The following is a 20910-nucleotide window of genomic DNA, read 5'->3' on the forward strand; positions in this document are numbered from 1 at the left end:
AAAGAGAGTGAGAGAGCATTAGAGGAAAAGATGTACAAGATTTGCTTTATATTAGCCATATTGCCCTGACATTATCTCTTCTTCTCATGGCCCTTTATTGCATACGTGACTTGACTTTATTTGGCATATAACATTAAACACAACACTTGGAGGACATTATTCATTCTCTGGGAAATAACACAAATGTATAAGTGCAGCTCTGGTAATGCTATATATACATAACATGGCTGCAGATAAAGATAGATGAACGCTTGGTGAAATCTGTAAAAGAATACATTTCTCATAGTTCTATTCAGAATTCACTCTGCACAGTAGTTTTAATTAATCAGTACTCCTTTAGGTCATTAGCCCAAGTATGCATGACATTTCCATTTCTTGTATAAACACAACTGCTTTGCTGCAGTCATCAGCTTTTGGATTCATTTTTTGAGTGTACACGCTTAACTGGTAGAGGCTTGAATCCGAACAGAGCCATATATAGACACTATTTGGCTGATCTTTTGACTGTTGGGCATCTCTCCAAGGTTAGAAGGCACTTACGTGTCTGTGTAGTTTGAGTTAATTGGCAGCAAAAAGGGGCACCTGCAGTAGATTGGCATCTGTTTTTTCTTTCTTCAACAAAATTTCAGTTGAGTTCTAGGGAATGAAAAGAGAAGAATCTGACACCAGCAGTTATGTTTATAGTTAGGTGACACCGAGTTGTTTGTTTTTCTGAGTAATTTTATGTTTAAACATCACACCCATTAAGACGATAGATGATAAATAGTGTCTGACTACGATATGACCACATCCTCGAAAAACAGCTGGCTGAAAGGCACTAAAACTGAGGATAATGTGCATAACTTAGTTGGCCTGACTTAATGCACAAGTGTACTTTCTACTAAATTAATCACCTCATTTCCTTAGCTTAAAAATTGGCCATTAATCATAATCAACAGAAGATCAATCTTACGCTAATTTTAGAAATTGGGCAAAGGGGAACAGCGAAAATAAAAGTTGTAAAAACTCGAAAACAGTACTCAAAGTAGTGTACCAAACTTCAAATTTGTGATGTCATCAAGACATGGAGACGTGTAAACATTGTAATCTTTGCCAAACTCAACTCTACACGCTCCACTTTTTCAGACAGCATGATGATAAGCTTCTTCAGTTTTTCTTTTTCTTTACTTCAGCTGTTAGAAAATGCAAACTGCAGGCAAAATCATTACCTTGATCGCTGTCTTTTTATCTTTTTATCTTTTATTTCAATCTGTCAACCAGGGCAGGAATTTCTCGTGCCCTTAAAAAACATATCTGCCCTGAGGCCACGCTGGCCTTGATGCCCCACCTGCACTGCCCCAGTCGGTTTTGCGGTTTTCTAGTCTGCCTCTTTCCTGTCGACACAGCTTTGACACCTGCGACTTTTGAGAAAAAAGCATCTTTTGATGACATTCATCATCAGTGGTGGGTTTGATTCGAGCCTGCCATGAACCGCTCGGACTGGCTATAATGACAGTTTGACACGAATCTATCACCGGCCAGGTAAGGAGACTTCATCAAACGCTCTCATCTGTCCCGCCACAGCCTCATGTGCTGCGCTAACTTCACATTTCAAGCTACTGAAAGTATTTTTGCGTTGTGTTCTGCTCAGCAGAGTGTCTGTCACCCGTCAGTCAGTCAAAACCCTGACCCACCTCTCCGTCCTCCTCCGAGACATGCGAGCATTCACACACTTACACACGCACTTGTCCCCACATGATCGCTCTGTGTCTCACCGTCTGCGTGCGCGCGCACCGAACTAAATACTATTAACCAGCCTTCAGAGGTCCAAACGGTCCAAACACACTGTTGCATTATGCCGTTCGGTAGTCCAGAACTAACGTTTTGAATAACTTCCAGTCGCTAAACGCATGCAGCTTTCAAAATAAGAGCGCAGTGTGTTAACAGAATCGACCACAGAATTAACAAGAAGACTGTCAAAATGAGATGCATTAAATAAAATATACTAGAACCTTTATTCCCCTTTAAAATAATTCTTAAAATATGCAATGATTAAAATCCGTGTACATGATGGAATAGTGGCATTAGAATGTGTGAGAGGCACCAAATTTGGGCTTTTATGGAAAAAATTCTAGCCAGCTATTTTTCCACACTGGCTGGCTGCTTCATGTCCTAGTGGAAAGCATGTTGACAGCAATTAAAAATGACACAGTATAGGATAACAAAGATTCTATAATACGGTATCTCCTGACTGTGAAAAATGTTATGTGAGTTGTTAATTCTCATTTAGCTCTCAAAGTGCACAAGATTGATGCATTTTACAAGGAGATGTTTCTTTACCTGCTTGACAGTTTTGACTGAGACTCCAATCTTCCTCAGAAGCGTCATTACTAGTCCTTAAATTAAATTCAATATGGAAGTGGACTTAAAATCTTTGTTTTATTTTATGGCCTTGGTGCCCTGGCTTTTGGCCTTTGTGCCCTCAAAAAAATAGACAACACAAAAGGTCAAGTGGCCTTGCCCCTAAAGTGACGAAATTCCAGGCCTGCTGTCAACGTACGTGGCATAAAAATAAAACATCAGAATCATGCACATACAGAGAGAAATTAAAACCGAAAACAGTGCCAAAGAGATAAACACAGCAAAACTAAACAAATGAAAGTTCAAACGTTCGAGACTTTATTCTTTATTTTCTGGCTTTGACAGAGAGGAGCTCATGTTCAAAAGTATCAATTTAACTTTCAGGCACTTTTTTACCCTCACCAACTGCAGATTCAGTACGTTTTTATATGAACTTGCTGTCCAAACTTAGTGGGAGCTGCACTCAAACCTGTCCAATGTACAGAAAACCACAGCATCATGTTTCAGCTATCAAACAGATTGATGCAAGAAACTACAGCTTGCAGAGATGAAGCTAGAGTAGAGTGGAAGTCATGAAGGTCTCACGATAAATTACACAGAAGGTGTGGTGTTACTCAGGCCCTCTTTACTGTAATTAAGGCTTTGGACATGTTACAATTCTGACACATTTCTATACACCTGTAGTTCTTAAGTATACGCATCCATTATGTAAACAGATGCATCTTTTGGAATGCAGACTGCACCCATATAATGTGAAGCATAAAGTACTCTAACACCGACACACCCTCTGTACACAGCAGAACAATACGATACTGTACACACACTGACAGAGCTTTTCTAACTAATGTCACACGGACTCACATCCCTTTTTCAAGATCCTTTAAAATGCAGCCACACTCTGACCCAAACATTAATCTTCACATGTTTATCCAACTGTGAAGCTGAGCTCATCTCTAATACCAAAAAAAGAGTTTCTGTGGTGAACTGGACCAAAACTCTTTATTTCCTGAACTGTAACTCAAGAGGGTCGGCACAAAAATATCACCTCACACACACACACACACACACACACACACACACACACACACACACAAACATGTTTGAACTGCAGTGGAAAATCTTCACTACCTCGGCGGCCGGTTGCCTAGCAACGTTGTGACGTCAAACCGAGTTTCCCTCTCACAGCTGTATGTGTGTGTGTGTGTGTGTGTGTGTGTGAGAGAGTCTGCAAGTTTATGGGTGTGTGTCCAACTCTTGTGTGCGTGTAACAGAGTGCCTACTTGTTGAGTGTGAGAGGGGAATCACCGGTCAATTCTTCATTTGGTGTTTGTGTGTCTGTGTGTGTGTGTGTATATGCATGCCCCCCCCACCCGGCCATGAAGGATTGGTTGGCCTGCAGCAACTGAAGCTGAACATTTTCTGTAAAATAGTATCATAGTATCTATATTGGATCCAGGGCAGAGGTTAAGTGTGGTTTCACATGGTTTCATAGCTGTCAGAGACACGCGGGGAAATCCTTCTGGACGTGCAAATATATGTGCAGAAAAAGGAATTTATATTAAGACTCACAGACTGGATATCCATGGGGTGCATTTCTGAATGTAACAGCTATATTAACCCTATAAACCTCAACCACTTCCAGGGCTTCTTCTACTACTGTCACATTTCACTCACTGTGGCTTAGTTTTTCCACTGCAATATGAAAGTCCTGCACCTCAATGGAAAGTGCACAGTCATGGCTAGAAGTAGAACTTAAAATGTCTTTTGTGTAGTAACACAGTTAATCCAAACTTCATACTGCTTTTCATTTATATTCTTGCAGACTTTTGAAATTGAAAAATATATCTGATAAGTGACTGTGCAAGTAGCTATCTCGCAGTTTAGATTTTGTTGAGTTAAACTCTAAGTAAGTAATTTGGTTTATTAATGCTCCTTGATTTCCAGATTTGTTTCAAATGTTTGTATGTCTAATATCTAGCCTTAAAAGCTAAATCATAAAAATTGATTTTATTTGTGCTAATTCTGATTTTTATAATGCCAAAAATTATTTTAAAAAATAAATAAGTTGAATTAGTTTGATGATTTTTTGAACAAAAAATCTATAAAACATTTTTCCAATTGTCCACAAGTGTTACCAACACTGGACGAAAAAGTGCATGCTATACATATTGCACTATGTACATTTTCACAATTTATACTTAAAACCTCTCTTGTCCTCTCCTCTCTGCTCCGTGTAAATAGCCTGCAGTTCAGTCGAAGTTTTGCTGATTTTTTGTTACGTGACGGTTGGTCTCAGCTGAGTCATTCATGGCTTCCCAGTTGTGCTGAGGAGCACAGAATTTAATCTTTTTTACAGTATCTGGTTATTTCAAACACTTTACTTTTTGAGTAATTTTATGAGTCATGTAGAATTAAGTGATTTTGATCAAATATCACTATTTAAGGCTTAGATTTCTTGCAAAAGCTTTCTCACACGAGTCGTTCAAGGACCACAGCGAATTCTAAAACCTGACTAAAAGTAAATTTTTTAGATTCTATCGTTTTATATTAACATAACCATGCACTTATATGTTATTCTGCTTGCTCGTGAGTAAGAGAAGAAACACCCCTCCTAAATTTATTTTCGAAGTTGCGGTGAGATCAAAAGTCAGATATAATCTTTAATGTTCCATTGTGACCTTAATTTGGAAACAAATCTTCCTTATCAGGCTACAGTACTTAGTTACAACATAACTGAACAGCCACATCACAAACATCTAACCACTTTTTTTTTTGCCTTTTAGGTAGCCGTCAATTTTGCAAAGCTCTTTTTTCCACTGGCCAGCCTTGGTTGCTAAGAGATTTATCATGCACTCTCCAAGCATCTGGTGCACGTTGTTTAGCCTGCATCACACTCCCTGCAGTTTAATTTTGTCTGCGTGTGTTTGAGTGTGGTATGTGTGTTTGTGTGTGTGTGTGTGTGTGTGTGTGTGTGTGTGTGTGTGTGTGTGTTTGCCTTTCACTCTAAACTTTGCAGACTCAGACAGTTGCAATATTTGTATCTGCAAGGGGACCTTGTGGTGAGCGATATCAGGCTTGTTGTTTCCTCAGTGCTTCTCCGTTGAAAACATCAGCATGCATTAGTGTTTCCCCTGCTTCTTCACACTACACATTTGTAACCCAGAGTTACCCTTTGCCCCAAGTTTTTTTCTTCTCCATTCTCACCACTCACCGCCTGTTTTCATTCCTCCCGGCATGCAAATGAGCGATATCTGGTTGCTCTATGAAACCTTAGATCTCTGGGAGAAAAAACATCTTTAAATTTCCTTAAACATATTGTTTGTGGCAACACCCGTTTCAATACCAGATGTGATGATTGCACAATTTAATAAATGACTTCACTTGTAAATGTAAATATATGTTACATTAAAACATATCTGCAGTTGTTGAAATGCATGATGCGCATTTCTAGACGACAATAATCAAGAGGCCAATAGAAACTCTTTGCCTCAGTGCTTCTTTTCTCCTCCGTGCTTTTTCTGTTGTTTACAGAGGGCAAGGCCTTTTTTTCTTTCTTTCTTTCTTTCTTTTGTTTGTAGTCAGCGGCGGATGTGGAAAATACTGTCGCTGAGGCAAGCGGCAACCCCCCCCCACTTCCTGTCTGCAAGAAGTTCCTTCTCTTACCATTTCCTCTCTCTCTCTCTCTCTCTCTCTCTCTCTCTCTCTCTCTCTCTCAATGGAAACTTTACTGTTTTCCCTGATCTCCTCTTGTCCTCCAGCTGGTCTGGGGATAGAGATAGGAGAGACAGAGAGAAAGGGGGAGCAATGATCCAGAAAAAGATGAGAGATGGTTTTAGGTAGAAAGAGAGAGTTAATGTCCAACTTCTTTCATTGAAGAAACATTCTCATTTGTGTCTGTCTGAAACACTGTTGTATTATTATAATTATATATATGTATATAATTTTATTATATTATAATGTAGGTTTTATTTTATATATATATATATATATATATATATATATATATATATATAATAACACCTACATTCCAGAGAAACAATGATACTTTAAACATAAGTAATATATGTGTCTAACCATTGCACACTAAATAAGCTTCATGAAGCTGCAGACTTTTGAGGAATTATTTCCTGTTGGAGACATCCATTCCTTCCTGTGCGTGTCTGATGATTGACAGCCAGCACAGTGTAAAATAATGCACACACTGATATGGAAAAATGCTGAAACAGATACACTGACAGTATCAAATTAAGGCGTCATGCATTTTTCCCCCCAATTGATGGACTAGCAAAAACCCTCAAGTCTGCCAAAGTTAGTGTTCGTACAGTATTGGAATAAACAGCAACAAATGGCGTTTGTAAAGGTAAGAGTATAAGAGGTTTTTTTTTTCCTCACAGTTTTGTTTATTGAATTTTAAGTGCAAACATGGATCAGCAGATCAGTTTTTAGATTAAATGAAATACCTCTATACATGAATAGATTGAAAGATAGTAAGTAAGTAAAAATGTTGTTTTTTTTAAAGATGTTGTTTAAATAAACAACAACAACAATAATAATAATACTAATTAAATAGAATTTAAAAAAGACATGAAAGCAATAAAAAAATAAATACATAAAAATTGAATAAATGAATGAGATAAAATGGGATTAAAAATAATTACAAAAATAAGTAGAAAATAAAGTAGATTAAACAAAATAAAAAATACAATTGTAATATATATATATATATATATATATATATATATATATATATAAGAGAAGATTAACAACACCATAGATTATATCCTAAATTAATGTAGGAGTATCTCCAAGAAGACTATGCTGTACATTATTATTGTGCATTGACACCCCAAACTAAAGAAGAAGAACAGCAGTATTATGCTTAAATTCAATTTGGTAAAAAGCTCAAAATGACAGCAAAAAAAGGTCATTATTAAAACCATTTTCCTCGATTGGACCGGACATATTGACTCTAACTGGATCGTATCACTTGATTTCATATTATATATTTAATATGTAGTGCTCTCATGGGCCAGCTGGATTCAGCTGTAAAGGCTGGGTCTCTGGATTAATGATATTTACACATGGTTTCCTTCTTTGCAACTGCACTCTGATATATATATTTTTAAAAAATGTAATTGCATGATTTTCCCTAAATCTTTACCTCACTGCAGAAATAATTTAAACAACCAAAAAATTAAATAAACAAAACTCATTTACACATTCTTAAAATGGATTTACAAATATTTTCCACACCAGTTATCTCTGTTAACACATTTAAAAGCTCCACTTTCCATGAACATTTGTTATCTACATGTTACACGTTTAGACACTTTCATGCAAATTTTATTTTCACAGGCTCACAGAAGGCGATAGTCATCTGCCAGCTGTGAAATTATTGTTTCTCAAGCTAAGAATCCAAAATGACTTTTGTGCATGGATCTATTTACTTTATAAAAACTCAAAAGTTGCAGTTGTTGCTGAAGGTGCATCGTAGTAGCTTCATCGGCTCACCACTTTTTAGGATGTTTCCTTTTGTCTATTTTAGCTTGTGTTGTAACATCTGTCACAATCTTTCTGTTTCTCACACACACTCACACTCACACACCCGTCACTTCCAAGACAATTGCATACACTGTTCACACACATGCACACTCAACCATCTAAAGCAGAAAAACGTGTGTGAACATACAAGTTTGGTTTTCTTTTTCCATGCAGCTTCTACATTTTCCCGAGTACTTAGTGTGCATTCACACTTACGCACCCACTCACACACACTTAGCTCCGTCTGTGTCTTTCAAATGCTGTGACCTGTGTGGAGATTTGCATGTCCAGATTATGTTTGTCCTCTGTTTTGCCAAACAAATGATGCACAATCGTTTGTCCCCGCACACACACACTTATGGAGCATAGAAAGAGGAGCATGCGAGGCTGAGGTGGTTAGTTTTTAAAAGCAGAGAGTTTGTGGCGTGTTGCAGGAGAGCTGGACAGATTATCTGCCTTGTCTGACAGAAAGTACATCAGCCATGATGTGGTCTGTTTGGCTGTATTCAGTGTGGAGTGTTGTTGTGTCAGTCGGAGCCATCTTTATCATTACCATCATCCACCTCTGCACCAGCCACCTTCAGGTACTTTTATTCCAGCGTTTCGTTTACTATCACAGAATGCTTTTCATCCCTGGATTTAGTCCTTGTTTAGGGGTGTTTGACAGCTCTACTGTTAGATTTAGATTTTATTGAGCAATAATAATCCTGGTATTAGTTGTGGTCTTTTTTTTTCCATTGCACACAAACCAAACTTCTCCTTTCCTCTCCTCCTGATTGCATTTTAATGTCTCAAGCTCCTAAATCTACACACAGTGACAACGTCTGTTATTGCTCACTCTTGAGACAGTCCAGACTTTCTCTCTCTCTCTCGCCCTCCACAGCTCTCGTTCTCTCTCACACACTCACCAGCTGTAAGTGGGCAACGTGGGAGATGGATGACAGTCTGAGATGACAGAGAAAGTGCAGACCCTGGCTACTTACCAAGCTGTAGCCTGATACTCTTGTGCTCTTGCTAACTGGCTAAAGACAGTGGGAAAAAACGACAAGGGGAATACCACTCTGTTTGACTTATTTGTGTCTTTCTGAGGGTCTAAAAGGCTTAATTAGTGTCATATTTTCAATAACCAGAAGCCACACAGTGATTAATATCTGTCCACTGATGAAAATATGGATTTAATGAGTGTGGAACAGTGGGCAAATTCCAATCACAAGAGTTTAGTTTCAGTGTTTATTTATTCAGGTAAAACTGACAGTGTATACTGTATGTTTCTGGTCATAACCAGCGGTGGAAAAAGTATTCAGATCCCTTACTTTAGTAAAAGCTTAATTACTCCACTACAAGTAAAAGTCCTGCATTTACTCAAGTAAAAGTACAAAAGTATCAGCATCAAAATGTACTTAAAGTATCAAAAGTAAAAGTAATTGTTGTAGAAGAGACCCACTCAGATTGTTTTATATATTCCAAATATATTATTAGATTATTATTGTTATTGATGTATTTATGCATTTCATTGTGACAAGATATGGCCCATTTTAACTACTTAATAAACTGTTACGAGGTTTCATTAAAATTTTAAAATTTAAATTGATCATGTTTTTCATGTTAAATCTCGACACTAAAAGTAATTAAAGCTGGCAGCTAAATGTAGTGCAGTAAAAAGTGGAGTACAAATATAAAGTTACATAAACACATTCTTCTGCTGTAGATCCCCACACCAGTAGTTTAGTACTCATACCAGTGAAATTCCATAATTCTTGATACCAAATTCTGTGCCATGGTGAAAAAAAAAGAAAAAAGAAAACCTAAAACAATAATTCAATAAATCCCATCTCATTATTCCTGACCACCATAGTTCATTTTCATTCATGAAAACATAGAACCACATCTGTAACTCTTTTTCGTTTTGCTGTCAGTTTCTCTCCTTTTCTTTTTTCTCACCCGGTGCAGACCAGAGAAAAAGGTGCCGTGATGACTCAACAGTCCACTAGCTTGCTGCTCGTAGTAACTGCACAGTTTTAACAATCAAGGCTGAGAAAAGTCAAGTTTGTAGTGGGAGCTCCATGCACTGCGTCATGGAAGGACATGTTATTACAATTTAGACATCGACTTTGAAGTATTGGTTCTCATGACATCTCAGTTCAGCTGGATGTTATATTTTGCCTCAAGGACATTGTCTTCTTCTATTTTACCTCTGTCAGGGAGGTCACGTTCTCAGTTTAATTTATGTATTTGTCAGCAGAATTAAGGAAAATTCATGACGGGTAAGAACTTTTATCTTAGGAGCGGATCAGAATCACTGGCTCGATACATTTGTTATTTTTTACTTTCATTAACATTGTGAAATCAGGCATTTATGCTGCATTCGTGTGGTGTCTGATTAGTCCGAAAAATGAGTTCCCTACTCGGAAAATTCATGTGAACAGGCCCTTAAGTTGGAGCAACAGCTCAGCAAAATATTTGGTACACATTTCTTTGATTCTGTGATGCAAATGCAAACGTCAAAAGCATATTGGTATTTATGATATATGTGCCGTTATGAAAGCTTTTTTTTTTTTACACAATATGAAATGTAGCTTGGTGTGATTTAGAAATGGTGTTTACTTGTTTATGGTGATTTACATAATAATTTCAAAGGATTTTGACAAGAAACCAATTCAGTAGACTTCTATGTATTATATATGAACTTTATGATATTGAACTGTGTTACCAAACTTCCCATTGCTGAACTTTCAAAAAGCACATGCCAGTAGTCCTCATGATATCCCAGGGTCAGGCTCTCACTGAGACCCACTTCAGCTGATCTACCCTGCAGTTAGTTTCCACCATGTGATCCGTACACGTGTATGTGTGTGTTTTACTTTTGTAGGGGGGCGAGTTTTTTTCTCTCTTTCCTTCAGTGGTGCAGAGAAAAACCCTCCATGTGACTCCTCACTCCCTCCACCAGAAAGAGAGGTTAAAGTGTGTATGGAGGTGTGTGTTTGTGTGTGTATGTGTGTGCATCTACCCATAGATAGTCATGCTATCAGCTGATGAAATTTCATCAGGTCCAGATTATGTGACATGGGTTATATATCTCCTTCTATGGTCCTTTTTTCTCTTATCTTATCCGTCCTCTCGTTTCCTCCTCCTCTCCTCTCTTCTCTCATCTGTCTTCCTCTCTTCTCTGGTTATTTGTAGACATAATATTATTTCTCCTGGTATTTGAAGACTGGATGAAATCTTCTCTGTGTGAGATCACACCATTAACAGATATTTTGCACCTGTGCTGCAATAGGGAACTTCAGGATGAAGAAGATGCATCACTTCCCGTATGTGATCATTTAAGGGTGGATTATAATGTAAACATCGATTCACATGTCCTTGTTTAAAATCAATAAATACAGGTGAATGAGGCATTTATTGTGCGTTTTTAGGAAGGAAATGCTCAAAACATTTAGATTTTTCTTGTTGTTTTGTTGCATCCACTCTGTCACAATGCTGCACAGCCAAGCATTGTTTAAACCCACAGAACAAGACATCTGGAGTTTTTCCATCTGATGTAATGCCGCAGGCACAAAAAAAACTGTCTTTGGTTATTCGATAAGACTGTGATTTACTGTAGCTTTAATAAAGTGTTGCAGCATGCAGCAAAATAATACATTTGATTCCACTCACAGGATAATTTAGGAGAATAAAGAAATGTAACTTTTGGCACTTATTCTTGCTAGTCAACATTTAACACTTTGATTTTTTGATTTTGTCATTTACTTATACAGTAAACATCACTGGGAGCTGACGATACTTTTAGAGATGTTGAAAGCAACTCGCTGTCTGTGTTTGTCTGTTGGAGACTGCATAGCTTGTCAATGAGTTTGTGTGTGCGTGTGTGTGTGTGTGTGTGTGTGTGTGTGTGTGCATGTTTGTGCTTGTTTGTGTGTGTGGCAGGAGTCCCGCAGTTCAGTGTGTCCCTGCCAGGGACAGGGAGAGCCCTCTGAGAAAGTGTGTGTGTGTGTGTGTGTGTGTGTGTGTGTGTGTGTGTGTGTGTGTTACCAGGGGAAACCCCGGCTTGATCCTCCAGAGTTTACTGAAAATGTTTGAAAACAGTGAAAGGAAAAAAAAAAGCGATTGTGGGAGAAGCAGACAGAGAGAGACTGAAGAGAGCTCCCCCTGGGTCAGGGATACCCCACAGTGTGTCTGTGTGTGTGTTTATGCATGGTTTAAAGACTGGGTTTGCTCTTGACCATTTAACAAAACAGTAAAAAAAGCTGGATCAGCCAAACATTTCAGAGGAGGATTTAAACTACTGTACACTGTTGCATGAAACCACTTGGGCTGAGGTAGTCTAATTTTTATCTAAGGATTTCGTTCAGATGTTGTTTGCCCTTAGCCACTTCCCTTATGCGTTGCTAGAAGGTCCTTAGTAACAATTTTCCTCAGAACATTTATGGGGACCCATTCCAATCTCTTAAAAGTGAAATAACTTGCGGAACATAAGATAATGGATGAATTTATGGTATTTTGGTGGTGGTAAGCCTCCAGCAATGCCTGCAGCTGTAATCATTATTAACAACATTGTAATGTTTGCAATAACAACTCTTGTCTAATATGTTGACACTGGCTCTATCGTTTTATTCACACTTGGCCATGTTTGTTTTCTTTCTTGCTGTCACAGTAATATTTCCATATTTCTTCACTCCGTCATTTGCAGTTTGTTTGACAGCAAGATTTATTGCATTGATTTGTCAGTTACTTTTTGCCACATGTTCTTTTGTGCGTGTTTGTTATGGTTTTGTTAATTTACTTTAGACTATCAGGATGTGTTTTCCACTTTATTTGAGGAGAACAACATTTTTCATCTTCTGTGCAGTTTGGATTTCTTTTTCTTTTTATATTCTCATTGTTCATTTTGGATGATGATGTGACTGAATGCTTTATTCTGACAGTAACTGCAGTGAAAGTTAAACAACCTAAGAGGCTTCATGCTTCTCCCTGAAACGAACCCCTGATCGTACGGAAGCATTTTAGTAGACTTGTCTAAAATTATAACGGGTTTGGAGTTGGTAAACCTGGTCTCATACATCATCATATGCCATGTCTTCATACGGATCCAAATAGTTTACATAACTAGAAAACAACATCTTTAAAAACTCTGTGATGGTGAACTGTTGGCCAACAATCTTAAATATCTTTAAAACCACATTATTGGTAGAACATAACTCTAAAGGATCATCACTTATGTTGTGTGTGTTTGTGTTTGTAGCACAAGTCTTGGAAGAAGATTAAAAACATGGTCCACTGGTCTCCATTTGTCATGTCCTTCAAGAAGAAATATCCCTGGATACAACTGGCTGGACATGCAGGTATGTGGAATAACAGGCTCATGCTCATTTACACATATACATGAGTCTGTCTTTGTTGGTGCTCGTTCTGTGAGGTCAGGGCCTTGAGGGAAAAGTTTGTGGGAATAGTTAGCGTTGGGAAACATCAAGTGATTCCTTTAGACACATACAATTAAGAGCCTGCAGCTCTTCATTGCATCATCAGTTCACTTGTGTAAAGATCATCTCCTGACAAAATTGTTGGTCAATTGTTAAGCCAACCTACTTTTAATTACTGCATTAAAACATTTTCTGCTGTAGTTTCACAGTAAAAGTGTGTCTTTTTACAGGGAGCTTCAAGGCGGGAGCCAACGGCCGTATATTAAAAGTAAGATGCTCTTTCAAACCGATCACACTGTCCAAAAACAGAAAGTTACTATACTAATATTAATAATTTGTTGTTGATTTTCCTTTAGAAACACTGTGAATGCGAGCAGCGTTGTTTGTCCCTCCTGATGAGGGACGTACTGCGCCCGTACGTCCCTGGTTACCATGGAGACGTAGAGAAGGACGGTCAGAAATACAACCAGATGGAGGATCTGCTGGCTGAGTTTGACTTCCCGTGTGTGATGGACTGTAAGATGGGAGTGAGGTGAGAAGACACATATTTGCATAGTGTGACTAAAGGTTGTCAAAAAAAGTATTGATACTTTGATAGTTTCTCATTATCACATGTTTGCATTGATCGAATTGCACATTCAATAGTATTAAAAGTACTGAAGCTATAAAAGAAAAAAAAAGTGAAGGAACATTATAGGGAAATAACAACCCATACTAAAAGCTAGAATAACCACATAAATAACATGTAGGCCTACAAGCTAGGGAAAACATCTAATAATAATAGTGTTGGTATGTGTTCAGAGATTATTTTCCCGCATCAGCACTGTGGACAGGTTTTTGATTAAAAAAACCTACAGAAAATAAAATAATCATCCAAATTTGTGTGCCAGGACATTTTTTTTGCTGCGGCAAGAGGGATGGAATATAATTTTCGGTTCACTTTTTTGTTCAAATATTTTTATTTATTCATTTATTTATACAAGACTCAGAAAATAATTATATATTACCTTTAATTTACTTTTCTGTGATTTGCCCACACAGCTTTTCACAACAAACTAGAAACATGTCTGTTTCTTTAATCTTCAAGGTGGTAGACATTTAAAGGTGTGTTTTAAACGTGGGTCTTATTGATAGTTTTGGACATTATTTCTATTGATAATGATAATATTGTACTGACAAAAATAATTGCTGGGTTATGGAAATGCAGCAGGAAAAGAAAGCTGAGCATTCAGCACTTTATTTGGAGTTAAAGGCCAAAAAACTGAGCATGTAAAATTTCTGCAAGTCAAAGGTGAGCCAGGAAGTCGATCTGTGAACTATGATGGATTTTTACATCTGACAGCTTGTATAATCATTTTTACTTTAGTTTTCTCTTCCAAATGAGTGTAGTTTCTTTAAAACTTGTATGATCATCTTACTGCTCACGTTTCTTGCCCAGCCAGACTTCTTTTTATCGATGATTCTGTGTTCTTAGAATTTAGCACTGAACAGCTGTGTCATACTGTTTGGAAAGAAATGTCTTCTTCACACCTTCGCTTTCACCCTCTCTGCTCATCTCTACCTCGTCCTCCTACCTCTCAGTGCTCATGTCTGTCACCCACCCTTTCTTTTTCTTCTTCTCTGTCTTCTTTACCGCCCACCACCTGATTTTTTTTTCTTCTGTTTTTCTCACGCTTCAGGACCTACCTTGAGGAAGAGCTGACCAAGGCTCGCAAGAAACCCTCGCCAAGACCCGACATGTACCAGAAAATGATCGAGGTGGATCCTGAGGCGCCTACGCCCGAGGAAAACCTCCAGAAAGCGGTGACCAAACCCAGATACATGCAGTGGAGAGAGACCATAAGCTCAACAGCCACCCTGGGATTCAGGATAGAAGGAGTCAAGGTAAGACTCACAAACAGAAAGGTGTGTGTGTGGTCTTCCTTCCCTCCTTTCTTCCAGTATTCTGTGTGCAGGGCGTGTGTGTCCTTCAAGGGCATGATCTCACTTCCTGTTTTGAACAGAAACTTCCTCTGGAATATGTATGTTTGTGTTTGAGATCCTTTGTCACACATGAGGCCTGGCCGTGGCAGCTCTATATGCCCTGGCATCTGGCACTGACACTGCACACACACACACACACACACATACACAAATCTCTCTGTGTCTGCTGTCTTTATTCGAGGGTTGTGGCTATATAAGGACATTCACGGCCTCCTGGTGGTCTGTTGCCATGACACTAAGGGTTATCCCCAGAAACAGAGATATGTGTGTGTGTGTGTGTGTGTGTGTGTGTGTGTGTGTGTGTGTGAGGAAATATAAAGTTAGGAGTTCATGCAGTTCATGTTTTTGTAAATGTGTATCTGTGGGTATTATATAAATGTAATATATCTTATGTATGTGAAAAGCATGAAGTAATCAGGTATGTTGTGTGTGTGTGTGTGTGTGTGTGTGTCTGTGTCTGTGTGTGTCTGTGTCTGTGTCTATGTGTGTGTCTGTATGTGTGAAATAGAGAGAGAAAGAGGCCTAGCTGTACTCAGACCTGAACCATAAAGGGAGAAATAGTTTTGTCTCCAAATAGTATCTTGTTGCCTGGCAGCCAGCAGGATAATAACACTCATTTATTCCACTCTGAACCAACCAACTGGATGGCTAACACCGCTGCTGCTGCTTCTAATGCTAATCTACTGTACTATTGTGACTACTGTACATGCACTACTGATATTAATGCTGTAACTCCAGTGCTGCTACTACTGGGGCAAGGCAAGGCAAGGCAAGGCAAGTTTTATAGTTATTTTATATAAGTGCACAAGCCGTCAGAAGCATCATGACATAGGCAGAAAAATACATTAAAAAAAGACATTTAAAGATCATTAAAACAAACCCTAAAATCAAAGAGAGAGAAAAGAAAATTGAATCAGCAAAAACGGTTAAATATAATAAAGGTGATACATATTGTGACAGTTTAGGTGCAGGTGAATGTGTGTATATTAAATATTTAAAAAAATAAAAGTAAAAGTTGCAGTACAGAGCTATATATGACATAGATTTATAGTATTAAAATGTCTGCATTAAAATGATTTAGCTAAATGCAGCAGTAAACAGGTGAGTCTTCAACCTTGATTTAGAAGAACTATGAGTTTCAGCAGACTTGCAGTTTATTAGAGATGTAATGATTTGAGGCTCTTCAGGATGCTGGGCTCAGATTATTTTGAACAAAAATAAGATTGAGGACAAATTATGAGTGGAAAAGATTCCTCTGTTTCTCATACAGAAATGTACCAAATATATTATTTTTTTAATCTTGTCTTTATCAAATGAAAGAATCCTTTTTTATTTCTGAGGTCAGTATAATCTGCTTTTTTTTTGTGAAACTGAAAATACATTGTTTCAGATAACAATCCAGAAAAAATTCAGAAACAAATCCTAAATCCATGTAGAAAGTCTCTTTCATTGTATTGTTTGCCCTGTTTTTCTGTTGATTAATAGCTGATCCACATTTTCAGGCTGAAGCTGGAGTCCTTGGACGTTCACAGAGCACAGTTTTCGCATTTTTCTCTATTTTTGTAAAAATATATAGATTAAACAGTTGATAAATGAACTAACAATAATTGATAATTGTTAGTGGTTAGTTATAGCAAATGTATTTTATAAAATAGCCTCTGATTTGACAACTTCATGAGATGGAACAAAGTGTTTCTGTCACTGTGTCTCTGGTCAGTAAAACACAGTCAGAGACCTTTCCTGCTTTAATTCCCGGCGAAATCTCTAAAAATATCTTTGGCTCCCTGCTTCCTTTCCTCCCCTCATTGTTTGCTCTGCTTTTCTCATCCATCCTCTCCTCTGCTCCTTCTCCTTCCTCCCTTCGCGTCCTTTGCTAAGTTCCTGTTTTCTGTAAGAAACAGTAACATTTATTAACATCGTAATATATGTTAGTATGTCTTTTACTACCAGAACAAATAAACCTCAAGTTGAACTCTTACAGGTCAGTTCTCTTGCTGATGATCTCCTCTCCTCTCCTCTCCTCTCCTCTCCTCTCCTCTCCTCTCCTCTCCTCTCCTCTCCTCTCCTCTGTAGAAGGAGGACGGAACAGTGAACAGAGATTTTAAGAAAACGAAGACGAGAGAACAAGTGACTGTAGCCTTCCATGACTTTGTCAAAGGAAACAAGGACATACTGGTGAGTATAATTGTAATGTGTGTGTGTGTGTGTGTGTGTGTGTGCGTGTGCGTGTGCGTGTGCGTGTGCGTGTGCGTGCGTAAATAGCCTTGACCACATACAGACGTATAGATGAGAAATGGGATTTCTAGTTGAAATGTTCTGTGCTGTTCTAACAACCCTGTGAGAAACACACACACACACACACACACACTGAAGACCTTCAGCTCCCTGGGCCATAAGAAAAGTCCTTGGGAACTCCCTGGGCCTCTTCACACACACACACACACACACACACACACACACACACACCCTATTAGTATTTGACATTGTTGGATACGTGTGCATTCTTGCGAGTGTTTCTGTTTTTAAATACATCAAGACAGACATTACATTATGAAATTAATCCACCGCCCACGCTTCTTTTTTTTCCAGAACGGTTATCTAAACAGGCTGAGTGAAGTCAGAGACACTCTGGAGATCTCCCCGTTCTTCAAAACCCACGAGGTAAAGACATGCTGCTCCAGCACGTACAGCACATAATGAACTTAAACCTGTCAATCACGAGTTGACCCAATAGGCAAAAATAAAACTTGTGTATAATATAATGTATACAATGTAGAATGTGTGTGGGGTTTTAGTGGCTGGGAGGTTATTTTCAGCTTTGTTAAGACACATTTTAGACTTCATAATACCAAGTCAAGCATACTTTTAGAGAAATGCTTAAAGGCACAATGAGTAGGACTTAATAATATTCATTCATTCATCATGCTTAACCACTTATCTAAACTCGAAGGTTACCAGAAGGTCCATGACTATCACAGTGCTGACACATAAAGACAGACAAACGTTCACGCTCTCATTCACTCCTACGGGCAATTTAGAGTCACCAATTAAACCTACGCTGCATGTCTCTGGACTGTGGGAGGAAGCCGAAAGACCGGGAGAGAACCCACAGGAGAATATGCAAACTCCACACAGAAGAGCCACAAGCTGGATTAGAACCTGCAACCCTGTTGCTGTGAGGCAAAAGTGTAGCCCAATTATTAATGAAAATAATAGCTTTATTTATATAGAGCCTTTAAAACAGCATTTAAAAAGGCTTTGACAGACAGGGCAGAGCAAAAGCAGGATACCCAGAAGGCATTATAACAACAAAAAGCCAAACAGTTCAGCCAAACAAAGGCACTTGTCTGTTGCGGTTCGTAAACACTACATTGAAAGCGGCCTCTCCTCCCTGGCTTAATGACTCCTAAAGTGCTCCTCGCCTGACCACAGTGCTCGCTCATATCAGCTTTTACGCCACAGTCTCTGATGTTTTTGTAGTTTCCTCATTGTCACGTTTTTATAGTCCTGCTCTCACACCAGGCTGACAGGAAGAAACGTCCCAAACACAGAAAAAGAAAAAGAAAAGAGACAACACAACACACTTCCAGTGGATCATAAATGATGATTGGCAACCATACATGTGTATTTGTATGAGAACATTCTCCTGCTCATTGTGCATTTAAGTATATTTGGTCCTGATAAGATTTACATGTTTGTGCATTACTGTGAGTGCTTTATGTTGTAGGACTGATCTCAGTTTAGGATGAGTGACATTGCGTGTTCTCTAGACTGTCTTGAGACAAACTAACTTTCCTAACACTTCCTTTGAACTTGTGAATTGGTTCCAATCCTGATAAATGTGTATATTGTGCCACTGTAGATTCATATTGTAATTTATTGATTTAGTAATTAAGTAACTAGCTGTTATTTAGTGACACTAACTCACTTGTGCAAACACACAACTGCACGTACAGACTTAACAGGTTTCGTCATGGAAACTGGACAGCAAACACCTTGACCACACATGCACACATTTAGTTTCACACGCACAAATATACAAACCAAAAGACAACAATGTAAGAAGTTGGTGCAACAAAACAGGAAGTGAGATCATGTTTTTGAGTGCCACAAAATAACACGTAATGCTGAGTAAAAAAAAAGGGAAGAAATCTGTTTCAGTAATTATTTCCTGTTTTGTCATTCATCCAATTGTCTTGCTGTGTCTCTGCAGGTGATTGGCAGCTCCTTGTTATTTGTTCATGACAGTACGGGAAGGGCCAAAGTCTGGATGATCGACTTCGGGAAAACCACGCCTCTTCCCGACGGAGAGGAACTAACCCACCGAGCACTGTGGATGGAGGGCAACAGAGAAGATGGTTATCTTTCTGGACTTGATAGTTTGGTGGACATTATTTTAACCATGGTGAACTCTGAGACTTGAAGTCTGAGGGTTTGCAAAAAACAAACATTTGGACACACAACAACCACTTCCATTCATATTTCCTTTTTCTCGGGAACACTTTGGACCTCCTCACGGATTCCTACACAGACGTTTGTCCTCATGTTGGAAGCCACATCACCCCATAACAATGTGTGGCCAAATTCATTAAGGGATACAACCTTTCCATTCATATCCGGCGGACTTCAGGATGCCGCTCTTTCCTATCCATATCCCTTTTGGTGTGATCTTTATACCTTAGAGAGCTGCCGTAATGGGCCTTTTTCACAGCACACATTTTAACTTTAAACATTAAAGATGACTCCGTTCCATTAAGTCTCCCAGTTAAGCTATTCCTGTGAGTCAGCATTCACAATATGTGTTTTTTCTGCTTTGAAGTTGAAATGTCTGCTGTGTAAAAAGGTATTCTTACATGGATTATACCTGCATGAAAACTCTTTTAAGACAGCAAAAAAGGTATCCAAATTGAAGAATTAGGCTATTGATATTCAATGTTTTGTTATAAACAAATCCCCCCAAAAAAAAACAAGACAAAAGACTGTCTGTGGCTCTCAGCCCGAGCACATTTGTTCCTGCTGAAGACGTAAACCTGTAAATTAGAGTTGCTTGATTATGGAAAAAATCACAATCAAATTTATGATGGTCAATATTGAGATCAAGATTTATAACAGACTACTCAATGACTTTTAACCATAATGTATTTATTTAACTTTTAATAGTGGATTTTCTTGATCTTTAAATATAATTAAACTGAAAAGCAAATTTTTAAAATCATGACATAAAAAAGACATATTGACATTAGATAGTAAATCATAACAAAATATATAACAATTCATGACAACACATTAATCCTAATAGCTCAATTATTTTGTGATTATTTATGATTATTTATTGAAAATAACATTAGATTAATCACCCAGCCCTGTATTTAATAATGAGTCACAACTATATGATTTCATTTTTGAAAAGACTTATTCTTCTAAAAGAAAATTGGGCACTGTAGTTTTTAGCAAACGTTACTGTAACAGGAGGAAATAGTGAATTTGTTTGGGACTATTTTCAGGTGTGCGATAATAATAATAATAATTAATAATTGATGTGTCTCTGATCAGTGTTTTTGGACACTAAGATGAAGCACATACCAAATGATAATAGCATACAATAAAAATAAATAAATACCAATAA

At 38.0% G+C, this 20910-nt stretch overlaps 1 protein-coding gene across 2 annotated transcripts in view; it reads left to right on the forward strand.

Annotated features, from left to right (window-relative positions):
• itpkb (inositol-trisphosphate 3-kinase B) overlaps positions 1–20261 on the forward strand; it is a 34796-nt gene extending 14535 nt beyond the window's left edge. For both annotated transcript variants that reach the window (XM_059356372.1, XM_059356373.1), the window contains 7 exons: positions 13124–13223; positions 13532–13569; positions 13658–13833; positions 14981–15185; positions 17358–17459; positions 17874–17945; positions 19498–20261. In XM_059356372.1, the coding sequence (XP_059212355.1) occupies positions 13124–13223; positions 13532–13569; positions 13658–13833; positions 14981–15185; positions 17358–17459; positions 17874–17945; positions 19498–19707 (903 nt within the window). In that variant the 3' untranslated portion in view covers positions 19708–20261. The remainder of the gene's footprint in view (positions 1–13123; positions 13224–13531; positions 13570–13657; positions 13834–14980; positions 15186–17357; positions 17460–17873; positions 17946–19497) is intronic.
• Positions 20262–20910: the final 649 nt, after the last annotated feature.

This window comes from Centropristis striata, chromosome 18 (genome assembly GCF_030273125.1).
Source record: "Centropristis striata isolate RG_2023a ecotype Rhode Island chromosome 18, C.striata_1.0, whole genome shotgun sequence".
In the NCBI taxonomy this organism is placed as follows: domain Eukaryota; kingdom Metazoa; phylum Chordata; class Actinopteri; order Perciformes; family Serranidae; genus Centropristis; species Centropristis striata.